At 35.0% G+C, this 27,349-nt stretch overlaps 1 protein-coding gene across 1 annotated transcript in view; it reads right to left on the reverse strand.

Annotated features, from left to right (window-relative positions):
* FANCM (DEAD/DEAH box RNA helicase family protein) overlaps positions 1 to 26,893 on the reverse strand; it is a 250,892-nt gene extending 223,999 nt beyond the window's left edge. Inside the window, exons 1-6 of the mRNA XM_089814251.1 lie at positions 26,762 to 26,893; positions 26,445 to 26,537; positions 25,382 to 25,461; positions 24,870 to 25,232; positions 1,143 to 1,506; positions 640 to 783 (exon numbers count right to left, since the gene is read on the reverse strand). Of these exons, the coding sequence (XP_089670377.1) occupies positions 640 to 783; positions 1,143 to 1,506; positions 24,870 to 24,896 (535 nt within the window). The 5' untranslated portion in view covers positions 24,897 to 25,232; positions 25,382 to 25,461; positions 26,445 to 26,537; positions 26,762 to 26,893. The remainder of the gene's footprint in view (positions 1 to 639; positions 784 to 1,142; positions 1,507 to 24,869; positions 25,233 to 25,381; positions 25,462 to 26,444; positions 26,538 to 26,761) is intronic.
* Positions 26,894 to 27,349: the final 456 nt, after the last annotated feature.

A 27,349-nucleotide genomic window follows, 5' to 3' on the forward strand; every position in this document is an offset into this window, starting at 1 on the left:
GAATAAAAAATAACAGCATATTCATTAAGATCATATAGATTCACAATCTAAGAGATTTATTTTTTTAAGTTTTCGGAAAAACTATTAACATTCATTTTCAACTGTTGATATATTTGTCTACTATTTCCCAGATGTTGGATATAATCACTCCAATGTGTTTCACTGGCTTGATCTAACTTGATATGTTGCTTCTGGTGACTATCACAGAAAACAATCAATGTGCGCTTTTCTCAAACAAAAAATAATACCAATAGACCCTTCTCTTGGTTGAAATCTATGCTTCAACCTCCAAGAACTTTTCAATAAATTTTGTTCAAAATGATACTTATTCACATTTCATCATGAGATCATCCTAGTTTGTACAGATTCCCCAATTTTTTCCCAATATCTAATGTGAACAACCATTTTTTTGGGATCCATAGAAATTAACTGCAGTCAAAATTTTCATAGCATTGATAATTTATTCCTGAAAACATTCAAATCCTTAAATAACATTAAGAGTACAGAGGTGGAGTATAAAAGTTGAAAACTCAAATTTATCTGCAAATTCCATATAAATGTAGAATATGTATTCCACAAAAGAAAAATTAATTTTACTTCTAAAAAATGTTTGTAGTGGCAGCCTAATATACATCATACCAGCAGGAAACCATCGGAAATAATTGTACATCACAACTGCAGCAATCAGTGTCTTTCCAAGACCAGTTGGCAAAGACACTAGAGTGTTTGAGAACAATGCTGTCTTGGCAATTAAAAATTGATAGTCACGAAGAGGAACATTTCCTGCCAATAAATAATTCAAAAGAAAACTATTAGATACATATGGTTGTCAAGCGCCCAGATAATCCATTTGTTTCAGAAACAAGGCCAATACTCAAAATATAGTTTACAAGATGCATAGGCAAAGCATAATCATTACTGACATTGCATGTACCTTCCAAAGCGAAATGCAAAATTAAAGTTTAATTTCTGGATTACTAATAAAAAACACTGGCAAAAATAAATGCACTGCAGCAGAAACTTTTTGCAACTGAAATTTTTTATGTGTTATTCCAGCCTACAAAACATTTACCATTATCAAATTATCTTGTAAGATGGATATATAATTTTTTGAAGTTCACTTGATTAAAAGAATTTACTACCTGGATAAGTCCACGTCTGGGCCGCAGTAGGATCAATACTACTATCAGTGCCACCCATGCCATATAAAACATTGTCATTACTACAATCAGTAGTAATATTTTCATGATGGGTTTGATGGCCTTCTGAGTCTTTTTCACTTACTTCCACAAACTTATCAAGAGTGGTTTGCCGGACAGCCTTATCTAGCTTCTTTCCCACCTTATTCTTGTCTAGTTCTAATGTTTTGTGAATGGGATTCTGAGCACTATCATCATCAACATTATTTAAAATACTAGGCAATGCATCATCCTGTAATGTATCATGCAGCATTGCTTTGTTGCAGGCATCATCAATCTCTGCAACTGCTGCTTCCCAATCAAATTCCTGAATATAGTAAACACAAGTTAAATGTAAACTATGTAAAATCAAGTGAAATTAAAGCTCGGAGAAGAGTGAAAAGTGTCCTGATAGATAAGCCCAAGCTATGAAAAATCAGATAAGTAAAAGCACTGAGCAAAAAATATACATGTAATTGCTTTTGTCTTTATCCTACTAGGGAAATGTCAAAATAACACAAAATCTTGACAAATCTCCCCAAACTATGTAATATCAGATGTAGTCAAAGCAAAGGGTAAACAATGAACATGTAATTGCTTAATTTTTTACCCTGCTTGGTCAAACAAGAACTAAAACACAAAATTCTGATACACCTCCCCAAATAAGGATCAGAATTAATAAAGGTACTTCAACCTCAAATAGACAGATTGGGCTAAAATAGAAAACCAGCATACATAATAAATGGTAGAAGGCAACCTTTTAAATATATCAAACATTGGCCATGCTGAATATTTGACATTGATCTCAAAGGTTGATGATAAAGGTCATATAAATTATGGAGTGTTACTTAAAGTAATAGAGAACTGAAATGAAATGTGCGGTTGTTTAGTTGAGCTACCTAGTTAATTGGTTAAGCTACTTCGTTGTGTGCTTGAGCTGCTTGGTTGTGTAGTTGAGCTGCTTGATTACTTGCTTGAGCTGCTTTGTTGTCTACTTGTGCCGGTTGCTTGTCTATGTTCAAAAATATTTAAATTATGATGAAATAAAGGAAATCACTTCGTGCAAATATTATCAGTGAGAGGCAAACAGTGACATTAACATTATCATTCCCATGTACCGTGGGCCTTCCTTATTTGGTCGAGTGATAAATAAATGGTGAGTCTTGAGCTTCACTTGGACAATTCAAATACAAGAGCATATAAAAGTTGTCACTATTCTGTAAATATTCTGCTAATTCGTTGATTATTTGTATCAGACTTTTAATTCAGTTTGAATGGCTGGGAATGATCTTCTCAATATTATCAATATTCAGATTGTTTGTTGAAGGTATAACATATCTTGAACGCAAATCCAATGTTCTATTATCAATCTGATAATGTAGAAAATTTCAGACTTATTATTTTCTGAAAGTGAGATGCTTATAGGAGCAGACTGCTGTGTCCTATAATCTGCATCCACAACCGAGTATATATCTTGCTAGAGGGTGTGTCCCTCAAGAGACATAACCCTTAATTTGACATTAATTATACCTCTTCCTAAGTTGACAATTTCAAGAGACTTAGTTTAGTAATTAACTAACTAAACATTAGTTTAGTCAAACACAAACAAAGACACCTCTATGGAAGTCGCCAGCACCTATAGGAGAAACAAGTATAAATATTAGATGCCAATCTTTAGATATATTAACACTAAGAGAGGTACGGTCTGTACTGTCAGACCTGTAGGATTATTTAGGTTAGTATTTTAACATATTCTTTAGAAATCTATATTGGCAATTATTAATTTGGAGACATCAGCAAGAAGTTCATCCCTTTCGTATGCCTACCAGAATAAGATTTTGAGAATTTTACACTAGAAGAAATGTTGAGAATTTGAAGACTTTAATGGTGCAGCACAGAAAACGATTCATGAACAGAAATGAGTATTCACTATATATGTTCAACAATTACTAACAGCTTAAGACAATTTAATTTATTCACCTTATTTTGGTGTGACAGCTTGATTCAGATGACAACTATTTTAGTAACAGTTTTCTCACTAAGGTGATTTCAGAACCTTGTGACATAGGATTCGTTCTTCTATTTTTTGCATGAGAAATTTCCTTAAGCTAGGCGTTACTCTTAATATCACCTGGGATGAATGGTATTGTAATGTCCCATTTTTTGTGACATTAGGAAATTTAAGGACACATTCATGTAATATTAAAATTGGCTTATGAAAGCATAACATAAATTTATAAAAAGGTCAATGTAATATTATAAATGGGCTAAAAAGTGACAAAGGAGGAATAAGATGAAAAGACTGGAGAAGGAAGTTGAAGGGTCACATCTGTGCGCATTAAAAGAAAGAGGCAGTTCATTTTCTGCATGGTTGGATATTGATTTTGTCTTGAGTTTCTCTTGGAGAAATCTGTGAAGTGTTCAGCTTTATGTTCAGAAGCTAAGAACGGAAACCTTCAAACTCTACTTGCCAGATCAGACGCCAGCCCAGTTCAGCACTGGTGGTAAATTCACATCAGAATTCGCATTTGGACTTACAGGTTCATTTCTATGTGTTTCCAATGAGACTGTTGTTGCTGTTTCTAATATTGAATTTCCATGTATGTTATTGTGTTGCTGGTTTATAATACAATAACAAATTCTAAGGTATTTTATATGAGTATTTTACAAGTTATTTGTTGGTTTAAAATTCCATAAATTATCTGTTGTATTCTGAAATTGTTCTGGAGAAAATTAGGGTAAGAATATCTAGTGGGATACTATATTGGTATCAGAGCCAAAAATCCTATCATCTTGTGGAATTTGTGCAGAAATTTTCCAGAGACAATTTGTAAAATAACCAGATGGCCTTGATATTCTGAAAATAAGATTATTCTGAATATTTAAAAGTTGGGCTAGGGAATCGTTTTAGTATATCACTGGGGTTGTGTATGTGTCTGGAGTAGCTTATTTAATTAAATCAGTGAGATTGAGAACATTAGTGGCTACCAAAATTTTAAGGGAGGCCTTTAACATGTTTGCCCAGCATACCAATTTTAGTGTTGGATAAATTTTTGACATGAACGGAAGGAGAGTGTAGTCGCCAAATTCAATATTTTCTTTGAGGAATCATATTAAGTCGTGGTCTTCACAAGTGTCAAAAAGGGTCTCAAAGATTTAATCAAAATCATGAGACATTAACTTATATTTTCTGCAGATGATATAATATCATTAACTTAGTGAGAAACAATTAAATGTAAGCATATTGTTTCATATAATTGGGCTCTAAAAGTGATGATTAAGATATGAGATATATATCTCCAATATAAGCTAATAGATGTTAGTTCAGCACCCTTCTGCGGCACTGATAATTACTTCCTGATCTACGAACAGAACCAGAGTAAGGGAAATTGGAGTGCAATACCATATAATACTTGACAATCAGAGTATAAAAGTGAGGATGACATATTTGGGAAAAATAAAACAAGTTCAGAACATCACATTTATCAAGCTGAGATTTAACTTAGGAGTCAATTATTTTTATATCAATATACTGGCACCGAAAAAATAGTAAACAACAGCTTTATTTAGTTGTTTATTTTGTGCCGTGGCAGGAGATTGGGAGGCAACAGTGAAGCTACAGACTTGGTTTCAGTGAAATATGTAAATCTATTTGATTAAGCCATCCACGAACTAACTGCAAAGAGATTTTAAAAACCAATCTTTGAACAATTAAAAATTTCTACAAAGCATTTCTTAAGGTAGTCAAAATTTGAAGCTGCATGCAGTGAAAATCTGTGTGAAGCCCAAACAGCAATGCAGAGCAAGCTACAATTGTTTCTGGGAACGATAGAAACGATGGTGTTTAGCAAGAGTATATGAACCAACGGGCTTCTTTTCTCTTAATGCCGTTTCTACTTAGACATTATCAAGTCTGCCGAAGAGAAATGGTTGGAGGACATGTAGCAATATAAATGGCTTAAGACTCCCATGACATTGGGTAAAAATCAAAAATGTTTGTCATGGCATTCCTTGCAAAAATATTCAGAAATCGTCACTATTACCGTGAAGTACATTGGGGGTCAGATTAATTATTATTTTTTTGGCCATATTCTATCAGGCTATGAGATTATTTGTAGTTTGGAAGAAGGAAGTCATCTTGCTAGTATTGATACATACACTACTATTTGTTTTGAACTGGTAACTGAAGGCTGTCGGGGAGTGTTGGTTGAGAAACATTACATCAATTATTTCGAACAAACCATTTCTTCAAATATTTGTCGTGAATACAGAAACTGCAGGATATTTTAAGGAGGTTGTGCATACTGAAGTTATGACCTGTATTTTCTCTATGTATTGAAAATAAATCATGATTTCGGTGGTCTATTGTTCTTAGGCTTCAACTAGATGTCTTATTTCTTTGTTAAACATGGTCTATCTAACTAACAGCTCTTAAAAACTGTAGTTTTGTGCATCAAATTGATGACCATAGCTAAACATAACTTTTAGCAGGCCATTGGATGAACCCAAGGCATTTAATTCCTTGTGCAGTTTGTAGCAGTTTGTTGTTATTTTCTGGGTATTTGGTGTAGTGAAAACTTTGATTATGGTCCTCTTTTTCTTGCAGCAGCTTATACTCTTAGGTTTCCAAACACGTAAAGTTATTGTCCTTCACTGTTAATGTATTAACTGAATGCTCCAATTCTACTTATCGATGGATGTTTAAGAGAATTCCTCTGTTGCGGTACACCAGAGAATTCACGATACAGAGTTCAAGTAGAAGTCCGTACAAGGAAGCTACTCAAAATTTCCAAATATATACCCTCAGAGGGCTGGAAGAAGAAGCAGGCATTTGGTAACATCAGTCTTACATATCAAGCAACCCCAGGTCACTTTTTCTCTTAATCAGGTACTAGAGCAATTTATCACTACTGCGTTCTTATAATAGAGCAGTGGTGAACTTTAAATATTAGAGGACTTTATTAATACAATCTGAGTTAAACTATTGTTGGTGTTAAAGATATGTCTCAGTAATAATTCAAGGATTGATCTAATAAATCTGTATACATATGTGCATGTATGTATACCAGTTCATCATATGAACTGGTATACATGCATATACATACATACATAATCATAACTATTATTGCCATCAGCAAAATAGCTCTTGAAGTTGTCCGAATTATCATCATCAAACTAAGTAGAAATTATGAAGCATTCATTCTCTTGGATCATGTTCGATCAAGCAAACAAATCGTTGTTATGATTGCTTATTCCAAATCGACATTTGCAGATGATTAGTTTAACCTAATCGCACCCAATTAGGATCGGGTCACTTAATAAATGCTCTTTAATATCTAATTGTGTCTCTTCATGAAGAGACATATGGTGAATAGACTTAACTGTCTATGATTGTGTCCCTTGGAGCAAATATAAGATAAGGATCCAAACAAGAGATATGACCATTGAGATCAAAAAATTGTTCTATCTCTCTGCATTAATACATCAGATCAAGCATCAAAGATAAATCACAGAAATACTTATCTCTGAATTGATAGTTGTTTTACTTATACCTGCAGTGACTTATTACTATTACCTGCAAAATCAAAGTACATACCAGTATTACCATAGTGTCATACATTTAGAATAGTATTACCTTAGTTTGATATCACAGTTTGATTATAAGTTTGACAGTCATTCACATGGTATCAGAGCCAGGTTAAGTAGATCTCAGACTACCTAGTTTTGATAAGTACGATCACACTTTCATCACTCAGAATGACCAATGCAATCAGATTTGGGGATTGCCTTGAAGATGCCAACAACTTCATAGCATGGAAATTGAGAATCATGATGATATTAAAAGAGAACAAAGTAGATTCATATATAAGATAAAAAAACAGAACCTAAGGATGAGCCAGAAAATCCCAATGGATTGAAAATAACAATAAAGCTGTGAACTTGATAGTGGATTCTGTTCGAGACCATATAGTACATGTATTGGCAAAACAGACAACTGCAAACCTCATGTTCAAACCTCTAGAGAACACATTTGAGACAAAAAATAGCAGCAGGACCCTTGCACTCAAAACACTATTGAATCACATAAGTATGAAGAAAGGTGAATCTATGAATGCCTTCTTCATGAAAATAACAGAATTGAGGGATCAATTGTCAACCGATGGGTATGAATTTATGAAATATATAGCAAAGAATTATCCATGATAGCCTTAAGTAGCCTACCAAACTCATGGGAATAATTCAAACAAGGCATAAGTACAAGGTCAAAACTCCCAAAGTTGGACCGTCTAAGATCCAACTGCCTACAAGAAGAAGCTAGGGAGTTACCAAAAGGAATCAAACAAAAATCCATAAATGAAGAACTTGATGTTCTGAATACCAACCATATAAGAAAGAAAAGAAGAGCTTCAAAAGGAAGAAAATTTATAATGGAAAAGGTTCATTCAAACAAAGAAAAGATGCTTCCCAAGTTCAATGTTTCGGATATGATGAATATGGTCACTATGCCACCAAATGCCTTGATAGACTTAAGAAACAACCATCCTAAGCTAAAGTTAGAAAAACAAATACAGAAGAGGATTCTGAGAAGTTCCTATTCTATTCAGCACTAACAAATCATGTATCAAATAAATTCAATACTTGGGTGATTGATAGCGAGTCATCTAGATATATCACCAGATTTCAAGAACATCTAGATAATAAGGTTGAAGAAATTGAGAAAGAGGTAACCATCCAAGATGACTCTGCACATCCTATAAAAATAGTGGGAACCTGTAACATTAAATTAGATTCAAGCATCACTATTCAACTATTAGATGTACTATTTGTACCAAGAATCAAAAGAAACCTAGTATCAATATCTGTCCTAGAAGACAATGGATCTCGAATCGCTTTCATGGATGGAAAAGTCTTGGCATGGTCAAAGAATGCTACATTTAAGAAAGCTAAAACCATAGCTATAAGAAATGGATATCTATACAAACTCTGCATTGAGTCAAAACGAGCAATCATTCATGAAATCTGACTCCAATGAAATTTGGCATAAAAGATTACGACATATACACCTTCGAGCGCTAACATCTATAGAAAAATTAGTGACAAGACTTCCCAAACTAAACTCAATCCATAATGGAACATGTAAGGGGTGTGATTTAGGGGAAAAAACTAAGGGATCATTTCAAAATAGTTTGAGTAGAACCAAAAATATATTGGAACTAATCCACTTAGACTTATGTGGACCTATTTCCACCCCCTCCATGGGAGGTTGTCTATACTATGTAATTATTGTGGATGGTTTCTCTAGAAAGACCTAGATCTACTTCCTAAGTTGTAAAGAGTCAAAAGAGAATCTTAAGAGATTCAAAGAATTCAAAGCCCTAACAAAGAAATCATCTCCAAAGAAAATTAAAACCCTGAGAACTGACAATGGGAAAGAATTCACTTCAAAAATCTTTAAATAATTTTACATTAATGTTGGGAATTTAATGGAGTTTACTATAACCCATAATCCTCAACAGAATGGGTGTCTAAGAGGAAAAACAAAACCATTGTGGAGGCTGAAAAGTCAATGATGTATGACCAAACCCTTAATACTTCATTTTGGGTGGAAGCTTCAAGAACAGTTGTGTACATACAAAATAGATGTCCCCATTTACATCTTGATAACAAAACACTAGAAGAAGCTTTTATCAAGATAAGACCTTATATAAGCCATCTAAGGATATCTAGGTATCCTATATACATACATGTACGTAAAGAGAAAATGACAAAATTAGAACCTTCTCAGAGAAAAGGGATTTTTGTAGGTTACAATGAAACTTCGAAAGCCTATAAAATATACCTACTTGAACAAAGCCAAGTAGAGCTGAGCAGAGATGTTATCTTCAAGGAAAACATTGCGTTCAAAAGGTCAAAAAACTTAGATGCGTTAGAAATTCAAGACTCACCTAAAAATATGGACGAATAACCTACTTCTAAGCCTCGAAGGGAGCAACCAGAAGAAACCTCTAATGAAATCCAAATTGATCTTGAGATTCAGAGGGAGCATCAACAGGAAAATCAAAATATTAACAAATGGAAACAACCACTTTGAACTAGGAATGTTGTTGAGGAAGCTGAAAATTTTGTGGCACCCAAAGGCACTTTTAGAGAGAATAAGAGGCCTAACATATTACCAAATTATGTGGCTCCAATGAATGAGATTATAAACTTAGAACCTACTAGTTTAACAAAAGCTCTTAAACACCAATTATGGAAAGATGCCATGACAGAAGAGTATCAATCCATTATGAAACATGGTGTATGGGATATAGTACCTAGACGAGAAGGAAAATATATTGTCTCCTCTAAGTAGCTATTCAAATTTAAACATGTTGCAGATGGTAGTATAGAAAAAAATGAGGCACTTTTTGTTGCAAGAGGATTTTCACAGAAGAAAGGAATTGATTACGAGAAGACATTCGCACCTATTGCCAAATGTACTTTCGTTAGAGCAATTATAGCCATTGCTGCAACAAAGGGTTCGAAGATGCACTAGATGAATGTAAAAACAAAATTTCTGAACGGGACTATCAAAGAGGAAGTCTACCTAGAACAACTTGAAGGCTTTGTGATTCATAAGGCAGCATCCCATGTATGAAAACTAAAGAAAGCCTTGTACGGACTCAAAGAGGCTCCCAGAGCTTGGTACAAGAGAATTGATAGCTATCTTTGGCAGATCCAAATCTCTACTTTAAAATTATTAAAGGTGACATGTTAATACCAATCCTATTTGTTGATGACCTGCTGATTACAGAAGAAGATCGCCTCATTGTTCAATGCAAGAAAGATTTGGCTTCAGAATTTGATATGAAGGACTTGGTATTGTACACCACTTTTTAGGATTGGAAGTCTGGCAGTAACCTGATGGTATTCTTCTTAATCAAGGAAAATACACTGTTAATATTCTGAAAAGATTTGGAATGTCAAATTGTAGACCTATGTCCACACCCATGGAAAGAAACTTGCATAAGTTAAAAGAGGCAGCAACAGAATCCAAATTTGCAATCCTACTCTTTATAGACAGATTATCGGATCTCTGATGTACTTGGTTAACACACAACCTGACATTTGCTATGCAATGAATGCTTTGAGCTAGTTTATGTGTGAGCCACAAGAGATACACCTTGTTGCTGCTAAACACATATTGAGGTACCTATAGGGTACTACTGGATATGGGCTCAAATATAAGAATATTGATTTTTTTTTTTAATTTTTTTTTTTTTTTTTTTAGACTGCAGGAATCGGTGCAACACGGCCCCCCTATAAACTGCAATGCGCCTGGTAAACTTTTTAACGTGACCGGTAGCGCTGACGCGACACGCCCACCAGTAACACGAAGACGAGGGAGACTAGAACCCGTGACCAAACCCCTGCAGCAGGGAAGATTTAGCCAACCGAGCTAGAGCCCCCGCCCTATAAGAATATTGATTTAAAGCTATATGGATATTCAGATTCAGATAGGGCCGAAAGTGTGATTGATTGAAAAAACACGTCTAGATGTTTTAGCTTGGGATCAGCCATGATCTCTTCGATAAGCAAGAAGCAATCTTCCGTAGTACAAAGTTCTACTAAAGCAGAATGTAGTAGAGAATAAAGTAATATTGTATTTAGCACTTGTTAAGCTTGAGTGGGTTGGGTAGTTAAGCAGTGAAGGAATGTGTTGGTTGGTCTTCCCAACCAACTGACCCTTTTATAAGCACTTGGAATATTGATAATGTACTCATGATATTTTAGTATGAATAAAGTAAATCATTCTCTCGCCATTCTAATATTGTGGTAATTAGGCACATATGTTATTACTCTGTAAGGCATAGATCTTGTTATCTTGTGAATGTAAATAGTATTTCCATTCTACATTTTGGCGTCGTTGCCTAAGTAAGAACTCGGAGGTCATTGGCAAGACAGCAAAGAGTAATAGGAAGACCATTCCTACTATATACAAGTAACTAATAATGACGAAGAAGAGAAGGAAATAACTAGAGAACATCAGTTCACACGCGATTTGGTGACAGCCTAGGAAGTTGCGATCGATCAGTTCGTACAAAGGGAAGCTCATGAGCGAACGGTTCCTGATGGCACAGCACGCAACAAACTTTCATTGCTACTAGCAATGTACAATCTACTGGGGTAGGTTCCTCGCCTGTTGGCACAAAACTTGTTACATGTTGAGGAAGAAAGAGTCGATGCAATAAGGGAACGTAGGAGGCAACAAGTACTCTAGGAGTTTGCTGAAAGGAGGACACGAGAACGTATTTTAGAAGAGGGGGATAATTCCAGGAAGGGAAATAAACACTAAGAAAATTCATGCCCCTAATTCCAAACAAATATCTGAGGTGAGTACCAGAGGAAGAAACTAAGGAGGAAGCAATCGTGAGGACATTACGACTCCAACAGCTGGAGGAGAGGCGTCATTACTTAAGGGGCTAGGGAGACGCCACCCAGATCCAAGAAGGGCTGATTAAGCATACAATCAAAGGAATAGCCAATTTGGCTATCTCCTAGACACCAAGAAGGAAGTTAGGGTGTAGAAACTCAGAGACCCCAGCAAGGAGAGAAATTTGAGAGGAGCAAATCCTACATACAAGAAAAGAAGATACTTGCAAGTCAAGCAATCAAGAATCAAGTCCGTCCAAAGGGAACTACCAATCACGAGAAAGTGTTCCATCAGGAGGAAGTGTTCCATCGGGAAAAAGTGTTCCATCAGGAGGAAATGTTTCGTAAGAAGGAAGTGTTCCGATAGCAAGGGGTGTTCCATCAGGAGGAAGTGTCCCACCAAGAGGAACTGTTCCATCGGAAGTGTTCCATCGAAAGGAAGTGTTTTGATAAGATGGAGTGTTCCATCGGGAGGAAGTGTTCCCATCCTACCTAGAAGCAAATCAGCAGGAAGGTGTATTCCACCAAGAAGAAAAAAGGGGAACATAATGGGCTATAGACAAACAAAAATTGCCTAGATTTACCAGGGACGGTTCGAAGAACCGTGCTCGTCAATGTAAAACATGCATAACCATATGCCAAGCTAACGAAGAGAATAATGTAGACGAATGGCTAAAAGCATTCCCTGCCACACTAAGAGGTCTAGCCATTGACTGGTATACAAATTTGAAGGCAGGCAAGAAGAACACATGGAATAATCTCCGCATAGCCTTTGAGGGAGAATTCAAACTCCTGAGGGACAATGATGAAATAGTCACTGAAATTTATAATACAAGGAAAGGAAAAAGTGAATCCATTAAAGCCTGCAGTAGAAGGCTAAAAGAACTGATAGGAAAAACTTGACAAAAAGCCTGCAAATGGACTAAAGAAAAGGTGGTTCATTGAAGGATTGACACAATCCCTTAGGAAAAAGATGAAAATAGTCTCACCATCAACCTTTTTGGATGCATCTACTTGCACAATGGACATAGAAAGTGAGAACAAAACCTCCAAGGCAAGAAGGCATGGAAGCACGAGTGAAAGTTTAGAAGGAAGTGAGGACGAATCCAAAACTATCCAAGCCCTGAGAAAGGACATGAGGCGATTAATGAAGGAGGTAACAGGGAGTAAGGAAGAGAAAAAAGAAGGAAGGTTGTTACATTCCAATTTTAAAATACTCCTTTATAATGTTTGTTAAAATTTCAAGTTCATCGAGGACGATGAACCACAAGGGGAATGGGATGTTACATACCAAATTTTGACCTAATTTGAAATATAGCCATTGAGGTTCGCATGAAATCAATTGGCAGTTTAATTTGTTATAATCTGGCAAAATGGTAAGATAGTTAGTCGTTATGATTTCAAGTGAAGATGACATGTTAGTTGACTGTTAATCACAAATTCATGGAATTTTTGAAGATGGTTAACTGTTGTGATTATTCAAAATGATAAAATAATTTAATAGTGGAAAATTTCCCTGTAGGGAGCATGTCAGTGGGGTGGAAGCATTGTCAAAAAAGAATTAGGTAGGAGGATCACCATCACTGAGCAAATGGGTTGAGGACCTGGTGACTTGAAACGAGATACATCTGCAGGACCCGCATGAGTTATTTAAATAAATAATTGAGTTAAAATATAAAACGTATCTCAAGGATTTTAATTTATCTTTCATCATATCATTTTAATGAATATTTATAAACGTGCATTTAAATATAAAAATGAATTAGCATCATTATATTTTAATAATTTAATAGAGTGATGTTTAGTTGTACATTATAATAATGTTTGAATTATAATAATTGAATTATTATAATTTTCCAATTCTTCTTTCCAACTTCTTATTTTTTCCTTTATTATTTTCTCTCTTCATAGTCGATTTAATTATTGGAATTCGAATGATTTTATATCTTTTATGTTTTTGGAAGTCAAGAAGTCTCGGCTAGTTCCTTATATAGGAAGCCATAGAGCCTAGGCCAGCTATCTTATGAGAATTCTCATTGATCGGTTTTGAAATAACTTTTCCTTTTTGCAATCCCGTAACTCTCTCTTCTTGGTTCTACAATACATTCACCCTTACGTCCGTTTGATGCTCAGTCAACCGAGGAAATATCAAAACGATCTCTGATTCAATCATACCATTCCGTTCCAGATCTCTTCTATCTATCTTCTCTCATTCATTCGACAACAAGCACTGAGCAAGGAAAACGAGGAAGTTCTTCATGTCTAGCCACAGGAGGAAGAAAGAATTGCTTTGGGTCACATGAGTTATGCTCGTCCATAACGTAGACTGTCTGCTCTATCTTCCTTTCTATCCACCTTGTTACATCAAGTCTGTTATACGTTTTTGTGCCTCTTTCGTATTGTTATGATTACTGCAACCGGAATTATTTTGTCAGTGTCTTATGATAAGTTTTTCATTCCATCTATAAAAATGCATGCAATGGGAAATCAAGGGATACAATTTTATATTGGGTGCCTATCTAGTGTATATAATATCGATGATAACCATGGAATGTTCATGACAAGAGTTTTCAATGGTATTCATGGCATTTGAGTGTTAGAAGTTTGTGCTTTCTAAAACATTTCTTTAATTTATTCTTCTATGCAATGATATAATATAAATCACATGCCTTCGAATGTTATCCTGAACTTTCCTTCCACATTATAGTATCTGTAAAATAACTTCTACGCATTTGATCCATAATATTTCTTATCACTATGCCGGCTGTGAGTCGTGACCTCCATGTGGAACCAATTAAACTTCAAACAATTTATTTTGTCTCCATACTAATCGAATATTTGTACATATGTATTTTGCTGAGGCTAATATTCTGCTTAGAGGCCAGAAATCTCACGTTTTCCCTCATTGATATTTGCTTGCGAATCTGGAACATCTATTTCTAATGTTGCAATGATTTTGTGGTTAATAATTATAAGATTTTGGTGGACTCTTCTAGAGGTGTATGTTAATCTGAATTAGATATCCATCCATAGCCGTCTATGCATTGTTAGATTGAGATCAATTTATAATTCTTTGTTGTTGGTCCCCTGCTTTACTTAGAGATCATTGAAGATCTTCAACGAGTATCCAAGTGATTTACATCATTTTTGAATGTAAAAGGTAGTTGTAGAAAACTTAATTGATTGTGTGAATCAACATTAATGCCCATGCTGTCATAATTTTCCAAACAAGATTAGAATACTATAGATTTTCTAACATCCAGGATTCATCGGCGAATATGCCATGAAATGTTGAAGAGGTGGAGTTGAAGAGAAATCAGTTATGATTAATTTAATTAATTTAAACATTCAAATTTGAAATCTTAAAAGAACATAATTATGTAAACACAGAATGTGAAATGATGGATATATGTAATCTTCTTGAATAATTGATAGAGTCGTCTGCTCTGAGAATTCCGAATACCTGAGACTCACCCGACTATTAGACAAGAAGATGGGTGATGAGGTGTGAGAAAGGAATCATCAATAATATGAATCAGTATCAGTTGTGACATTTCAATATTTATTATTTAATATGAATCAATCAATAGCTCATGCATATTCCTGTTATTGTGATCTCCTGCTGCCAAGTCGTATGGTGAGTTATTTACCAGGAAGCCCAGTGGATGGCAAGATGACCCCTGTCTATTCCGGGTAGGGAGGGCCTTTCCCGTTAGAGATTGTGTAGGGACAAGTTGTGGTCTGAGGTTGGGTGGTTAAGCCCCTAGCAATGTTTCACCTTTCCCCAAGATGTTAGTCGTGCGTCAGACAGAGATAAGATATGCAGTCAATTGTTTCTCGGAACAAATAATATCACTTTTATTTATGAGGTAAGATTAATTTGAGTTATTTCATTTTTACCGTTATTTTACACTTAGATGCAAGAGATAGATTCGTGGATTGTTTTTCATTTATATGCATATCGAATATAAGTATATTTCTAATCTTGAGTTACTGTCACAGTTAAGCAATCGGAAGGAAAAGAATCTAAAACCCTAAATTGAATTCGTCATAGCGGAAGCCCTAAATTGATTCCAAGTAGTGGAAGCCCTAATTGATTCCGTAATAGCGGAAGCCCTATTTGAATCTGTGGTAACGGAAGGCCTAATTGAATTCGTGGTAGCGGAAGCCCTATTTGAATCCATGGTAGCAGAAGCCCTATTTGAATCCATGGTAGCAGAAGCCCTATTTGTATTAGCAATATCAAAAGCCCTAAATGAACCGATGGTAAACGATGCCCTAACTGATACAGTGGTATGTGATGCCCTAATTTTAGATATAGCGGTATTTAATTGTAATCATCATTTGATTTTTTTTATAATGGTTTTTAGATGATAGTCGTCATGTTAAATTGTTAGTGTATTTGTGGACTAACCCGGATGGTTGCAGAAGCATCCCTAGTTTGATTTTCAATCTCAGTTTTCCAAGGTATGTGGTTTTCAATTTCTGTTGTAATTTAATTTGATGGTACTTCAAGTTTTTAGTTAAGAAATTTTGTCTAACTGATTTTAACGGTAAATCTTATTCACATGAACATGAATGATATAACTGTCTTCCTATGAAACAAAGTAATACCTGTATTCTTTGAGTATGTTAGATGTTAATTTAGACCCAGGAAAACCGGATGTTACAGAGGCAGCTTTGATGCACTGACTATGAAAAGGAAGGCCATACAAAAAGGGCATGTCTGAGGAAAGCATTTTTGTGAGTTTTGTCAGGTGTTGGAACACGCAATCAAAGATTGTCCCTACAATCTAAAAAGACGAAATGCTCAAGTATTATTCACACAAGCAAAGCAATCTACACCACCCTCCACCTCTCCAATAAAGACAAATACAGAAGCCTTACTAGGAGGATATAGAAATAATAGAAGAGGGAGTAATAATAGCAACAACAATAGCAATAACAACACACCCCGGCGAGCAATCCAGTATGATTCTAAGGGAAGACCTATGATCCAATGTAGGAGGTGCAATGAATGGGGACATTTCGCATGAGATTGTCAAAATGAAGGACAGAACAAAGGATTGTTGTGTAAATAGTGTGGACCAAGCAACCATGAGGATGCGAATTGCCCAAAGCAAAAAGGGGTGAATATGTTGGATGTTGAAGAACCAGAAAGTGAAATCCTTACCATCACAAGGATGCAAACTAAGAAACTTGTCTACTCGAATGCTACTACGAAGAAGGAAAGATTTCTCAAAGCTAGGAAAGACATTCAAGATATCATGACAGCAAAAGGGAAGGCAAGGCCAGAAAAACTTCCTACCGACAAAGTTGTACCAAGAATTATGAGACAAGTACTGAAGACCATCATCCCTATGAAAATTGCTGATTTACTGGAAACATTACCTCAGCTGCAGGTAGCATTAACACAAGGGGTAAGCATGAAAGGGATAACCTCCAAAGAAAAGAAGAATGAAGAAGCACACGTTGGGAAACAAATTAACACCCTATTCACTATAGGAATGGGGAGGACACCAGCAATAGTGGAAATGGAAATACTGGGGTATAAACTCTCGAATTCTATTGTTGATGGAGGCTCTAGCATAAATGTCTTTTCTGAAGAGACATGGAAGGTGATAGGGAAACCCACACTTTGGCCACCTACATTTCAACTGGTGGGAGCAAACCAACACAGAATTAAGCTAATAGGAACAATTCTTCCTTGATTTTGTGGTTATTACTCTAGAGAAAAAGGGGTATGATGCTTTACTAGGAAGGGGATGGCTAGTTACAGCCAAAGCTACCCATAATTGTAAAACAAAACACTCTGTCTATTGAGTCAGAAGGCAGGAAGTACACCATATAGACCTGAAGACCCAATCTGTAAGTCAGGACATGGCATCGAAGGGGTGCTCAAACTTGGGGAATGCTCAAAAGATGAAACGAGCTCCCTCGATGAATTATTTCATTGGCAAATGGGAGACTATGAAGTTTTCCAACGAGAATGTAATATGTTGCAAGTCCAATAATCAGAGTCCGAGGAAAGGTATGCAAAGGGCTATAAAAATACAGAGAAGGTATGGCAACCCTTACCAAGACACTAGCACAATATATCGCAGCCATCATGGGAGTTAGAGAAGCAGTATAGCTTTGGAAGTTGATTTTGGGATTGTTTGGTGGACCCCTGAAACCTACTTCTATCCATTGTGACAATCAAAGTTGTATCAAGCTCTCACTGAATCCTATTTTCCATGATCAATCAAAGCATATAAAGATTCCTTATCACTATATGAGGGATATGGTTGAAAAGATAGCTAAATATGCTAGTGCAAATGATCAAATACTGGACATTTTCACCAAGCCTCTCTCCAGAGTTAAAGTGGAGTACTTCAGAAGGAAACTTGGTATGGTTGAAATGTAATTTATTAAGACTAAATCTCAAATTTTGTTTTACTTGTACTAATGTATATATATTTAAAAGATGTTTAATGTGTAAACTCTTTTGCCATAATTGTGACTCTATGACTTTATGGGTCCCTATGTACATTACTGAAAGGTGATGATCTTTCTAATAATATACATGTGTATACAACATTGTGAGTTGAAGACTTTACAATGTTCACTATCATGACGAATATCATGCTGACTTGATATTCATGGAAATGTCTTGATAGTTAGTATCTCTTAGACTTATTGATAGGTATCATGCTGACTTGATATCAATTGTGTATCAATATGTTCTTTATGAGATAACCATGGTGGATATTATGTGAGGAAATATCCGTGCACATACCATGATATGATATGGTGGACATCATGTGACATGATGTCAGTGGAATACCATAACTAGGATATACAAATATCATGCGACTTGATATTTGTTTACTCCTTGATATCACGTGTTAGGTGATGTCTAAACTAGTTCATACTTAGTCATCTTCCCTAACTAAGAGGGAGTGTTAAAGATATGGTAGCATCAGTCAAAATTCAAGGATTGATCTGATAAATTTGTATACATATGTGCATGTATGTATACTAGTTCATCATTTGAACTGGCATACATGCATACACATACATATATACATAATTAGAACTATTATCGCCATCAGCGAAATGGCTCTTGAAGTTGGCCAAATTATCATCATCAAACTAAGTATAAATTCTAAAGCATCCATTCCCTCGCATCATGTTCGATCAAGCAAACAATTGTAATTATGATTGTTTATTCCAAATCGAAGTTTGTAGAACATTAATTTAACCTAATCACACCCGATTAGGATTGGTTCCCTTAATAAATGTTCTTTAATATCTAATTGTGTCTCTTCATGAAGAGAAATATGGTGAATAGACTTGACCGTCTATGATTGTGTCCCTTGGAGCAAATATAAGGATACAAACAAGAGATATGACCATTGAAATCAATAAATGGTTCTATCTCTCTGCATTAATACATCAGATCGAGCATCAAAGATAAATCGTAGAAATACCTATCTCTAAATTGATAGTTGTCTGACTTATACCTGCAATGACTCATTACTATTACCTACAAGATTGTAATATCGCTTTCCGGATATTTACTAAAACCCTCGATAAAAACTTTCAAATTTTAAATCCGAACAGTAAACCAGTATTCGATATAAATTTCAGAATTTTAACCAATTTATAACCAGCAGATATACATACGAGAAAACCCAGAAAAATATGTTTATTTCCTCCAATATTTAGTACATATATAAACCAGGAATTAACACAAATAACCACAAACGCCTTACTGTATTATACAACAGCAATACAATAACGTGCGACAATCCAAATAAACCAATCTTATAAACAAAAAAGACAGTCAGATTGGCAATGTAGATGAAACCTGTAAGAAGGCTAGGTTTGCATCCAACCTTCAAATGCTTCTTCAAGGGTTTGTGTCCTAGAAGAAAATAACCAGCAACTGTTTCCAGCTCTTAGATTAATATTTGTCTTCAATATTATAATCTTCATATATCCTCCCATGTGGAGTCTGTTGTACCTTTATGCCTTTTCCCAATGTGATGCACGCTCTTTTAGGCAATGTGGGATAAACCACCTTTTTGTCCTTTAGTCACTTAAGTGAACATAGTAACTTTTTAAAATAAAGTGACAAGTTAAATGATTTTAATAGTCACTTAGTCAAGAAACCATATAATCATCAGGCATTAAAATAACTAAGAATGAACAATAATAATAAAATAATAAAATCAAACCTTTCAACTTTTTATTCTTTCCCTCTATTTTTTCCTTCTTTTAAAAAATTCAATTTGTTTTGCATTCGAAAAGTCTTCTTGTAACTATTGGAAGCCGAAGAGCCAAGTTATTCTTTTATATTAGAGTCTCATGATAGTATTGGCTATCCATCTTTTCCTTCTCTATTTTCGGTGGCTCTTGGCCCTCTACGTTTAAGGAGGAACTGAGTATATTTTCCAAATTTTATTCTCTACTCTCCACTAATCTATTCTGTCTCCACGTCTTCATAACGCGGGCTCTAAGCAAGGAACAGAGTCCTTCTTCTTGCCGCAAGAGAGTTCAAGAGCAGACAGAGTGTCACGTAAGGTTCTACTAAATTTGTTTTAATTTTCTTCCACTTTACCATGTCTGTGTGAGTCTTGATTACCATAAGAACCGAATATTGGAACCATCGAACCATGTCTTGATTCCTATCATATTGCTATGCCAGCTGTGAGTCTTGATTATCATATGAAACCAATCGAACCTTGAATGAACTCCTTTTTATTTTCCATACCAGTCGTGTATCTGTTTGTATAATATGCAACTACTGAAGCCACTTATTTTTCAAACTGAAATCAAGATGGTTATGAGAAGATTTCTAGTCCAATGAATCTATCTAATATTTCACTGATAATCTTTATTCATAATAGAGTGTCAAACATGAGCATAAGGAATGGATATGCAATGATAACCATGAATAACTAACTCTGATTAGAATTTATTACAATCATTTATACCATACTGAGATGGAAATTATATCCAACACCGAGGAATTCACCGGCGATAACGCCATTATAGGTGACGAGGTGTAAAGTATATAAAGTGGATATGACTCATGAGCACCTAGGAGTAAAGTATATAAAGTAGATATGACTCATGAGCACCTAGGAATCACCGACTTGGCAACCTGAGAAGGTGAGGAGGTGTAGAGAGTCTGCACAAACAAGAATGGAGTCGGAACAAATTACTAATAAGCAAAAACTATAATAGCTCATGCATGTTCCAGTTATGAAATATGTTGTCAAGTCGAGAGGTGGAGATCGGGTTTGTAGACCCAACTTGAAATCCTTGGCCAGGGTAGAAATTAGGCAAATGTGCCAAACATGTGATCTTTGTTGCTTGTCCAGATGCTTCAATTATTTTGGAGAATAATTGTTGGGACACTCAACCCACCTGATTACTCAGATGGCTGGGCTTATGAACATCCCAAACCTAATCCCGAGGTAGGGAGGGTCGTTCTATTAATTTAGGACAAGTGGGGATAAGTAATGGTCTACGGTTGGGAGGTTAAGCCTATGTCAATGCTTCTCCTCTCACCAATGTTGAGGCTTGGACAACGAGATAAATGGATTCTTTCATTATTACTATATGTCTCTTTTACTTTTAATAGAGTAGATAGATATTATAATTGCTAAATAGAGTAAACATTTAATTTTATGTTATATAAGCATTTCAGTTGTTATATTTAGCCGTTACTTTATTTTCAGTTGAATATGTTAGAAGTAGTTAAATTGTTGAATATATCACATAATTTCTCATGAAATCAGCAGAATATGTAAAACAGTTAGATTGTGAAGAGTTTCTTTCAGTTATAATCAGAAGGTAGAAAATCATTGTCATGTGAATTGGAATCAATTACTTATAAAATTACATTAATATGAGTTTTAAATTGGTTATGAAAATTCGTATATTACATCAAGTTGAATAGAAAATTTTTTGCTTAATGTGCACATTAGGAATCTATCAAGGCTAAAAATTATTGATCCTTTTGCAGTTCACCAGAGTTGTAATTTATGTAATGCCCTGAATTTGTGACCTTAGTTTTATTGTGTGGATTTATTGCTTCAAGTTTACTATGCGGGACCACAAGATTTGAAAATCAGGTGGCCTACAATGCTAGTGGACCATGAGTTTGTCTAGTAGTGTCTTTTGAAAAGTCATTCCTTCCAACTTTCTAAAATACAAATATTCAATTCTCATCTTGAGTTAGTTTCTATCATCATATACACATCCAGAGTATAGTAAAGGTTAACCGATTATGATTTATAACACTCCTGCACCAAAAATAGAAATTATATTATTACTGTGGTACTGACTGGCCTAGTGATTCTATTTATAGAATATCTACCTCAAAGTTTGTTTACAAAATAAATGGTGCAGGTGCTATATCATGGATAGAATAATTCTTAAATAGGCTACTTTCTGTAGATCCTTAATCAAAAGGTTAAATATATAAGTAGTTTTAGAAGAATTAATGCGGCTTTCAAGATTACAAGAAGAATTTTATTCTGGTACTAGTAAAAGTCCCAATTTATTATACAAACAGAGTTATTTTATGCTTAACAAAGATTATTATTTCCACCAACAAAAAGAGAGAAGCACATTGAAGATCATGGACACTTCACTCAAGGGAAGATACTCCATTATTATTATTTTAAAATACCTCCAATTTTGTTCATTTAATTATCAAATGGTATAGTATAATCAAGAATAAAAAGACTAGAATTGATGGTGACACAACCCAAGAACAGAATGGACACAACAAAAAAGGGAAATTGTATTAACTAAGAAAATCAGCTAGTACAAACAGTACAGAGAAAATAAACTTCAAAAACAGAGAAAATAAACTTCAAAACATGCCCTAAGGGCTTACAATAGCATAAATCTGGAGATAATTTCTCCTTTCAGTACCTCCTCTCAAACTCCACTCCGAACTGCCTTTTACAATGCCAGGAATCTCCTTAAATAGACCCCGGAGGGTTAAGGACTAGGAGTACGTTCTAGAAAGTGCTAGTAGGCATCCACCAACCAAATAAAAGGTTCCAGAAGCTGCGTTAGAAGTTGGTGCAAATCTAGAAGAATCCAGAAATGGTAACCGAACTTCCGGGAGGCATAACTTTTGAACCGTAGCTCCGATTGACGAACCGTTTACATTTTCGGAAAGCTCTCGAAGCGCTCTATAGCCCTATGGACCAGCTTTGCTCGTCCCCCATTTTTTGGCCCTTTTCGAGGTCATTTAATGCCCCTAACCTGACTTTGAAGCATTCTTAGGAGGTCTCCAAAACCCGAAAAGCTGCAATAACTTTCAAACCGTGGGGCCTTTTGACTTGATTCTTTTTCTGGAATGCTCTAAATTACAATTACATTCATCTAGCCAATTTACACCTCCTAGTTCACCAAAATGATGGCCCAATTACATCCTCCTATTTTTTCGGGATTTTCTAGCACACTGATAGTAGAACTGTGAGTGTTGGAACCTTTATTTGACCCAAATGGGTATCCAAAAATAAAAACACATGAAACAAAAACTAAGTCTAAGTACATTTTTTTGGGTGACACAGGATTGCCCTTATACCTCTGGATGCTCCTGCATCAAGAATCTCAACAATGAGATATCAAACCTCTATGCAGTGATTAGTCTTAAGGTGATGCCATTGCTCCTCTATGCATATTAATGACACCTCCTAATCGATAAATACTGGATGCAAAGCCTAGTAGGCATAATAGAAGGCCTCTAGGCATTATATTCTCTAAATTAATCTGTGCTTGGCCTTAAGGAGATGCCATTGAGGGATGGTGTACAGGTCAATGAAACCTACTACTGGTTAAATCTTAGATGTGAGACCTGAGATTAGGCATTATATTTATAAGTTTCTTGACATATTGTAAATTCTTCTATTTGTAAACCTTGTACTTGTATGAACATTAGACCATATAGTGAAACTTGGGTAGGTTAGTTTGAGAAGTCTGAACCTCCAATAAAAACTTTATAAAACCTTGAAAGTATCATTTATTCAAATACTATGATTAAGAATTATGACGAGAGAACTTTCCCTAAGTCTAGAATTGATGATCTTCATGTTAACATATATTTGTGTCCCTATTCATCACTATCAAAGAAGACTTATGTTACTAGGGTACCAACCTTTTTCTTTTACGGAAATTGACAAGTAATGCTCCCATTTAACATTAAAAGAAAGTACTAGAATGTAATGTTTTTAGGGATCATACACATATAACATCTAAATATTGGTCTAATACGAGGTCATAAAACATTAAATACAATTGATAAGCATATCCTGTTTAAAATAAGTATAGCCTAATAACTATCAGATTACGTCATGTATTAATGGTACTTTTGAACAGGTGTGATTAATAAATACCCTTTAGGTATTTTGCAAACTTTTCTCCTATATTTAAAAAGGTCCTTTCTCATTGAGAATAATAGAGAGGTATTTTGCAAACATTTTTCCTATATTTAAAGTCCCTTCTCATTAAGAGTACTAGTGATATAGAGACATGTAGTGAATTCTATCCTTATACACAAGGGATATTATTGGCCATGTGGAAGAGAGAAGAAAGTGAAGTTCCTGTCTACATTTTCATAAAGAAAATTTTATTAGTTTTTAAATTATTAAAATGATGTTGTTTGAGGTTTTTAACTTCAAATAGTTTTCTTGCGTATATATTGTGTAGTGTGTTCAATTTGTATCTTACAATTCTCATTGCATTTCGTTTATATTTTATGTGATGATTAGGAACCTAAGATCCTGATTTCTAACAGTTACAAATGATGCAAAAGCAAAATTACACAGAGGAAATTTTAAAGCCATTTATTAAGATTGTGTTCCTAATTAAGAGCTACTACTAGAGAGAAATTCACGAGAGGTTGCAATTGATATTCAAATGTTTTAACACTATATGTAGTTGTCAATCTTCAAAGTTATAATAAAATCCTGAAATTAAATAATTACTTTGAATATGCACAGATAACACCTCGACAGATTAGAAAGAAGATAGGCAGGGGCAACCAGTTTGTATAACACAGACATAGATTTAAAATTAAACATTACAATCTTATTTTCATCATTTGGTCCATTTATTCCAACAGTCAAATTAGAAACTCTGCATAGTTTTCAGTTACTACTGCACGTCTACAATCTCAAGGGTAATTTTATTTTATTATTCTCTAGAGGAGATTATACATCCTTACTACCATCAAATTTCAAACAGCAGCATAACCTAAAAACTCACCTCGTCGTTATGAGAACTCAATGCCATATGCAAAGCTTGCCCTTCCTGTGCTTATTGAAATTGAAGATGTTAGAAACTTGCAAGGCTGTAAGATGGTTTTTTGTGTTGTAAGAAAGAATCGTCCATTAGAAAACTGAATCAAAATCTTTCTGCCAACCACCCAAAAGAAAACAAAGTATATCAGCCAGAACTGAATGAATCCTCCTCCACTACTGCCGATTGCATCATACTATACAGAATTGCCATCCGGCACTTTTTCATTTTTTCCGTGGCCACTGAACTTTCCACTGTAGGAAAACCTTTCAGCCATACACTTCTAAGGAGGAGAACTACCAATACTCCTGGAGAATAAAATTTCAAAATCTGCATGCAAACACTTGTCAGAAAAGTGATAAATAAATTGTTGTGCAAGCATGAACTACATGGAAGAAAGCAAACTGGTAGAATGCATAAAAAATGACAAAAGATGCATCACCCAATGTTTTTTGTTATCAAATTGGAGCCAAACTTACAAATTAAATTTTCCCAGTGTCCAACAAAATCCAGGGACATAGAATAAGTAACAGTAGCTATAGCATTTTGCATTTGGATCCTACAAAGAGAAAAAAATGACATATTTTTATTGAAAAAATCAATGAAAAAATAACTTCACTGAAGAGCAATGAGTTGGATGAAAATTTTAGGAAAAATCAAAAACATTACAAAATATATTTGAACATAAGAAAATTAAATGGATGACCAGCAAAATGAAGTAGCCAACTTGTAATCTTCGTTTGAGGAATATGGCATTATCTTCGTACTTGCATGTCAAGTGAATTTATTTTGAACATTCAGCCGAGAAATTAGAGTACGTGGGTTTTTTAAAAGAAGGCCTTCTGAGCTCAATGATAATCGAGGAATTCAAATTCATAATAGTGCTTGTAAAGCATATGACGGGTAAGGCCAATCATGAGGAGAAACACTCCAATAAACAATTTCCGAAAGTAATGTTTGTGAATTAGAGACGTATGGGTTGGAACCTTTGGAGGAAATGTACATATCACTGTGCTTGAATCAGATACAGTAAATTAAATTGTTCAGTGCGCTGTGGCAGAGTGTTGCAGAAAAAAACCTGCTAACTGCCAATCTGCCGCTGCATTCTAACAGCATTCAACATGGTTATCGCTGCCGCCTGCCTACTGAATCTAAGAAGTGATCTTGAGACATATATACGACTTTGCAGGTTTCAAATCATAATAAGAAGAATGCGCGTTTGGACTCATTTTTGTCAGAACCTTTGGACAATCCACGACAGTTCCACACTATTCAACCTATAGGTTGTGCAAACTCTATTGCTAGGCCTGCATAGAAGATACTACAGGACTTTAACTGTCTGTAGGGCTGCAGTGATTCTTCCAGCAATAAGTCGCGAGTATAGGGTTACACGGGGTCCTGCTCTCTACAACAAATATCGAATATTTATCTGTATGTGAGCTTTGAATTTGAGCGTTGTAATGAGCATCGATTACCATTTCTAGCATGAACCTCGCCAGTTCAAAATCAAAATCTAAAGAAATTCAGAACATAATTAGATACCTTGAGATAGCACGGACGTCGCTCCGTTTAAAAAATACAACATCACACGCATACGCTTTCTTCTACAAAATATATTTGATGGCCCAGTAGAACCTGCCAATCCAATTGTGCAATTAAATCTCGGGTATTAAAGTGCATCAAATTCGGTCGGCATCATAATATCAATTCTATGCACTATCCAAATTCAGGACAAGCTCTGCAGCTTCTCTCTAGGCGAGATAACAATATTGCGGAGAAAAACGATCTGCTTTCATCAACAAATGGCTGAAATTTCAAATTTTACCAAAATAAGACTTTAAAGTGCAATTTATACTGACAAATATTTTTCCGCGTTAAACAAACACCATTGAGAAACGGCCGTAGCCCATCCACTGGGTATTTGATAGTGATTAAGGGCAGCTTTCTACGAAACATTTACTGCAACCCTCGCGCCACTTCTTCCCTCAATTCAAATTGAGGTCGTTTTCTAGTTGCTATCCTAAACAACTTAAACTTGATGCCCGTGTGCCCGTATATTTTATATTTGACATGTTAATTCAAAATTTATTTTGAAATTGTAAGAGAAAAAAATTATATTGATATTATAATTAAAATTTATTTGATATCTTTATTCAAATCTATGTTTTAATTGTAAAAAGAAAAGAAGTATTATATTAATTCTAGTTGAAATTTAAAGTTAAAAAAAATTATTGACTTCTTATTTATTAAAAAAAAATTATAATTTGTAATATAGGAAATGGTGATCAATGATAGACCATCGGTTCTCTATATACATTTAGGAAATACAAAACTTCCAACAAGGTAAATTCGATTAACATGACTAAAAAGAGTAAGGGTGCAAATTTGTGATCCACACGATGCAGGTTTTTGTGGTTTCCCAATGAGGAGGAGATGCAAATGATATG

This window comes from Cupressus sempervirens, chromosome 2, assembly GCF_028749045.1.
Source record: "Cupressus sempervirens isolate cs-2001-9-10 chromosome 2, ASM2874904v1, whole genome shotgun sequence".
In the NCBI taxonomy this organism is placed as follows: domain Eukaryota; kingdom Viridiplantae; phylum Streptophyta; class Pinopsida; order Cupressales; family Cupressaceae; genus Cupressus; species Cupressus sempervirens.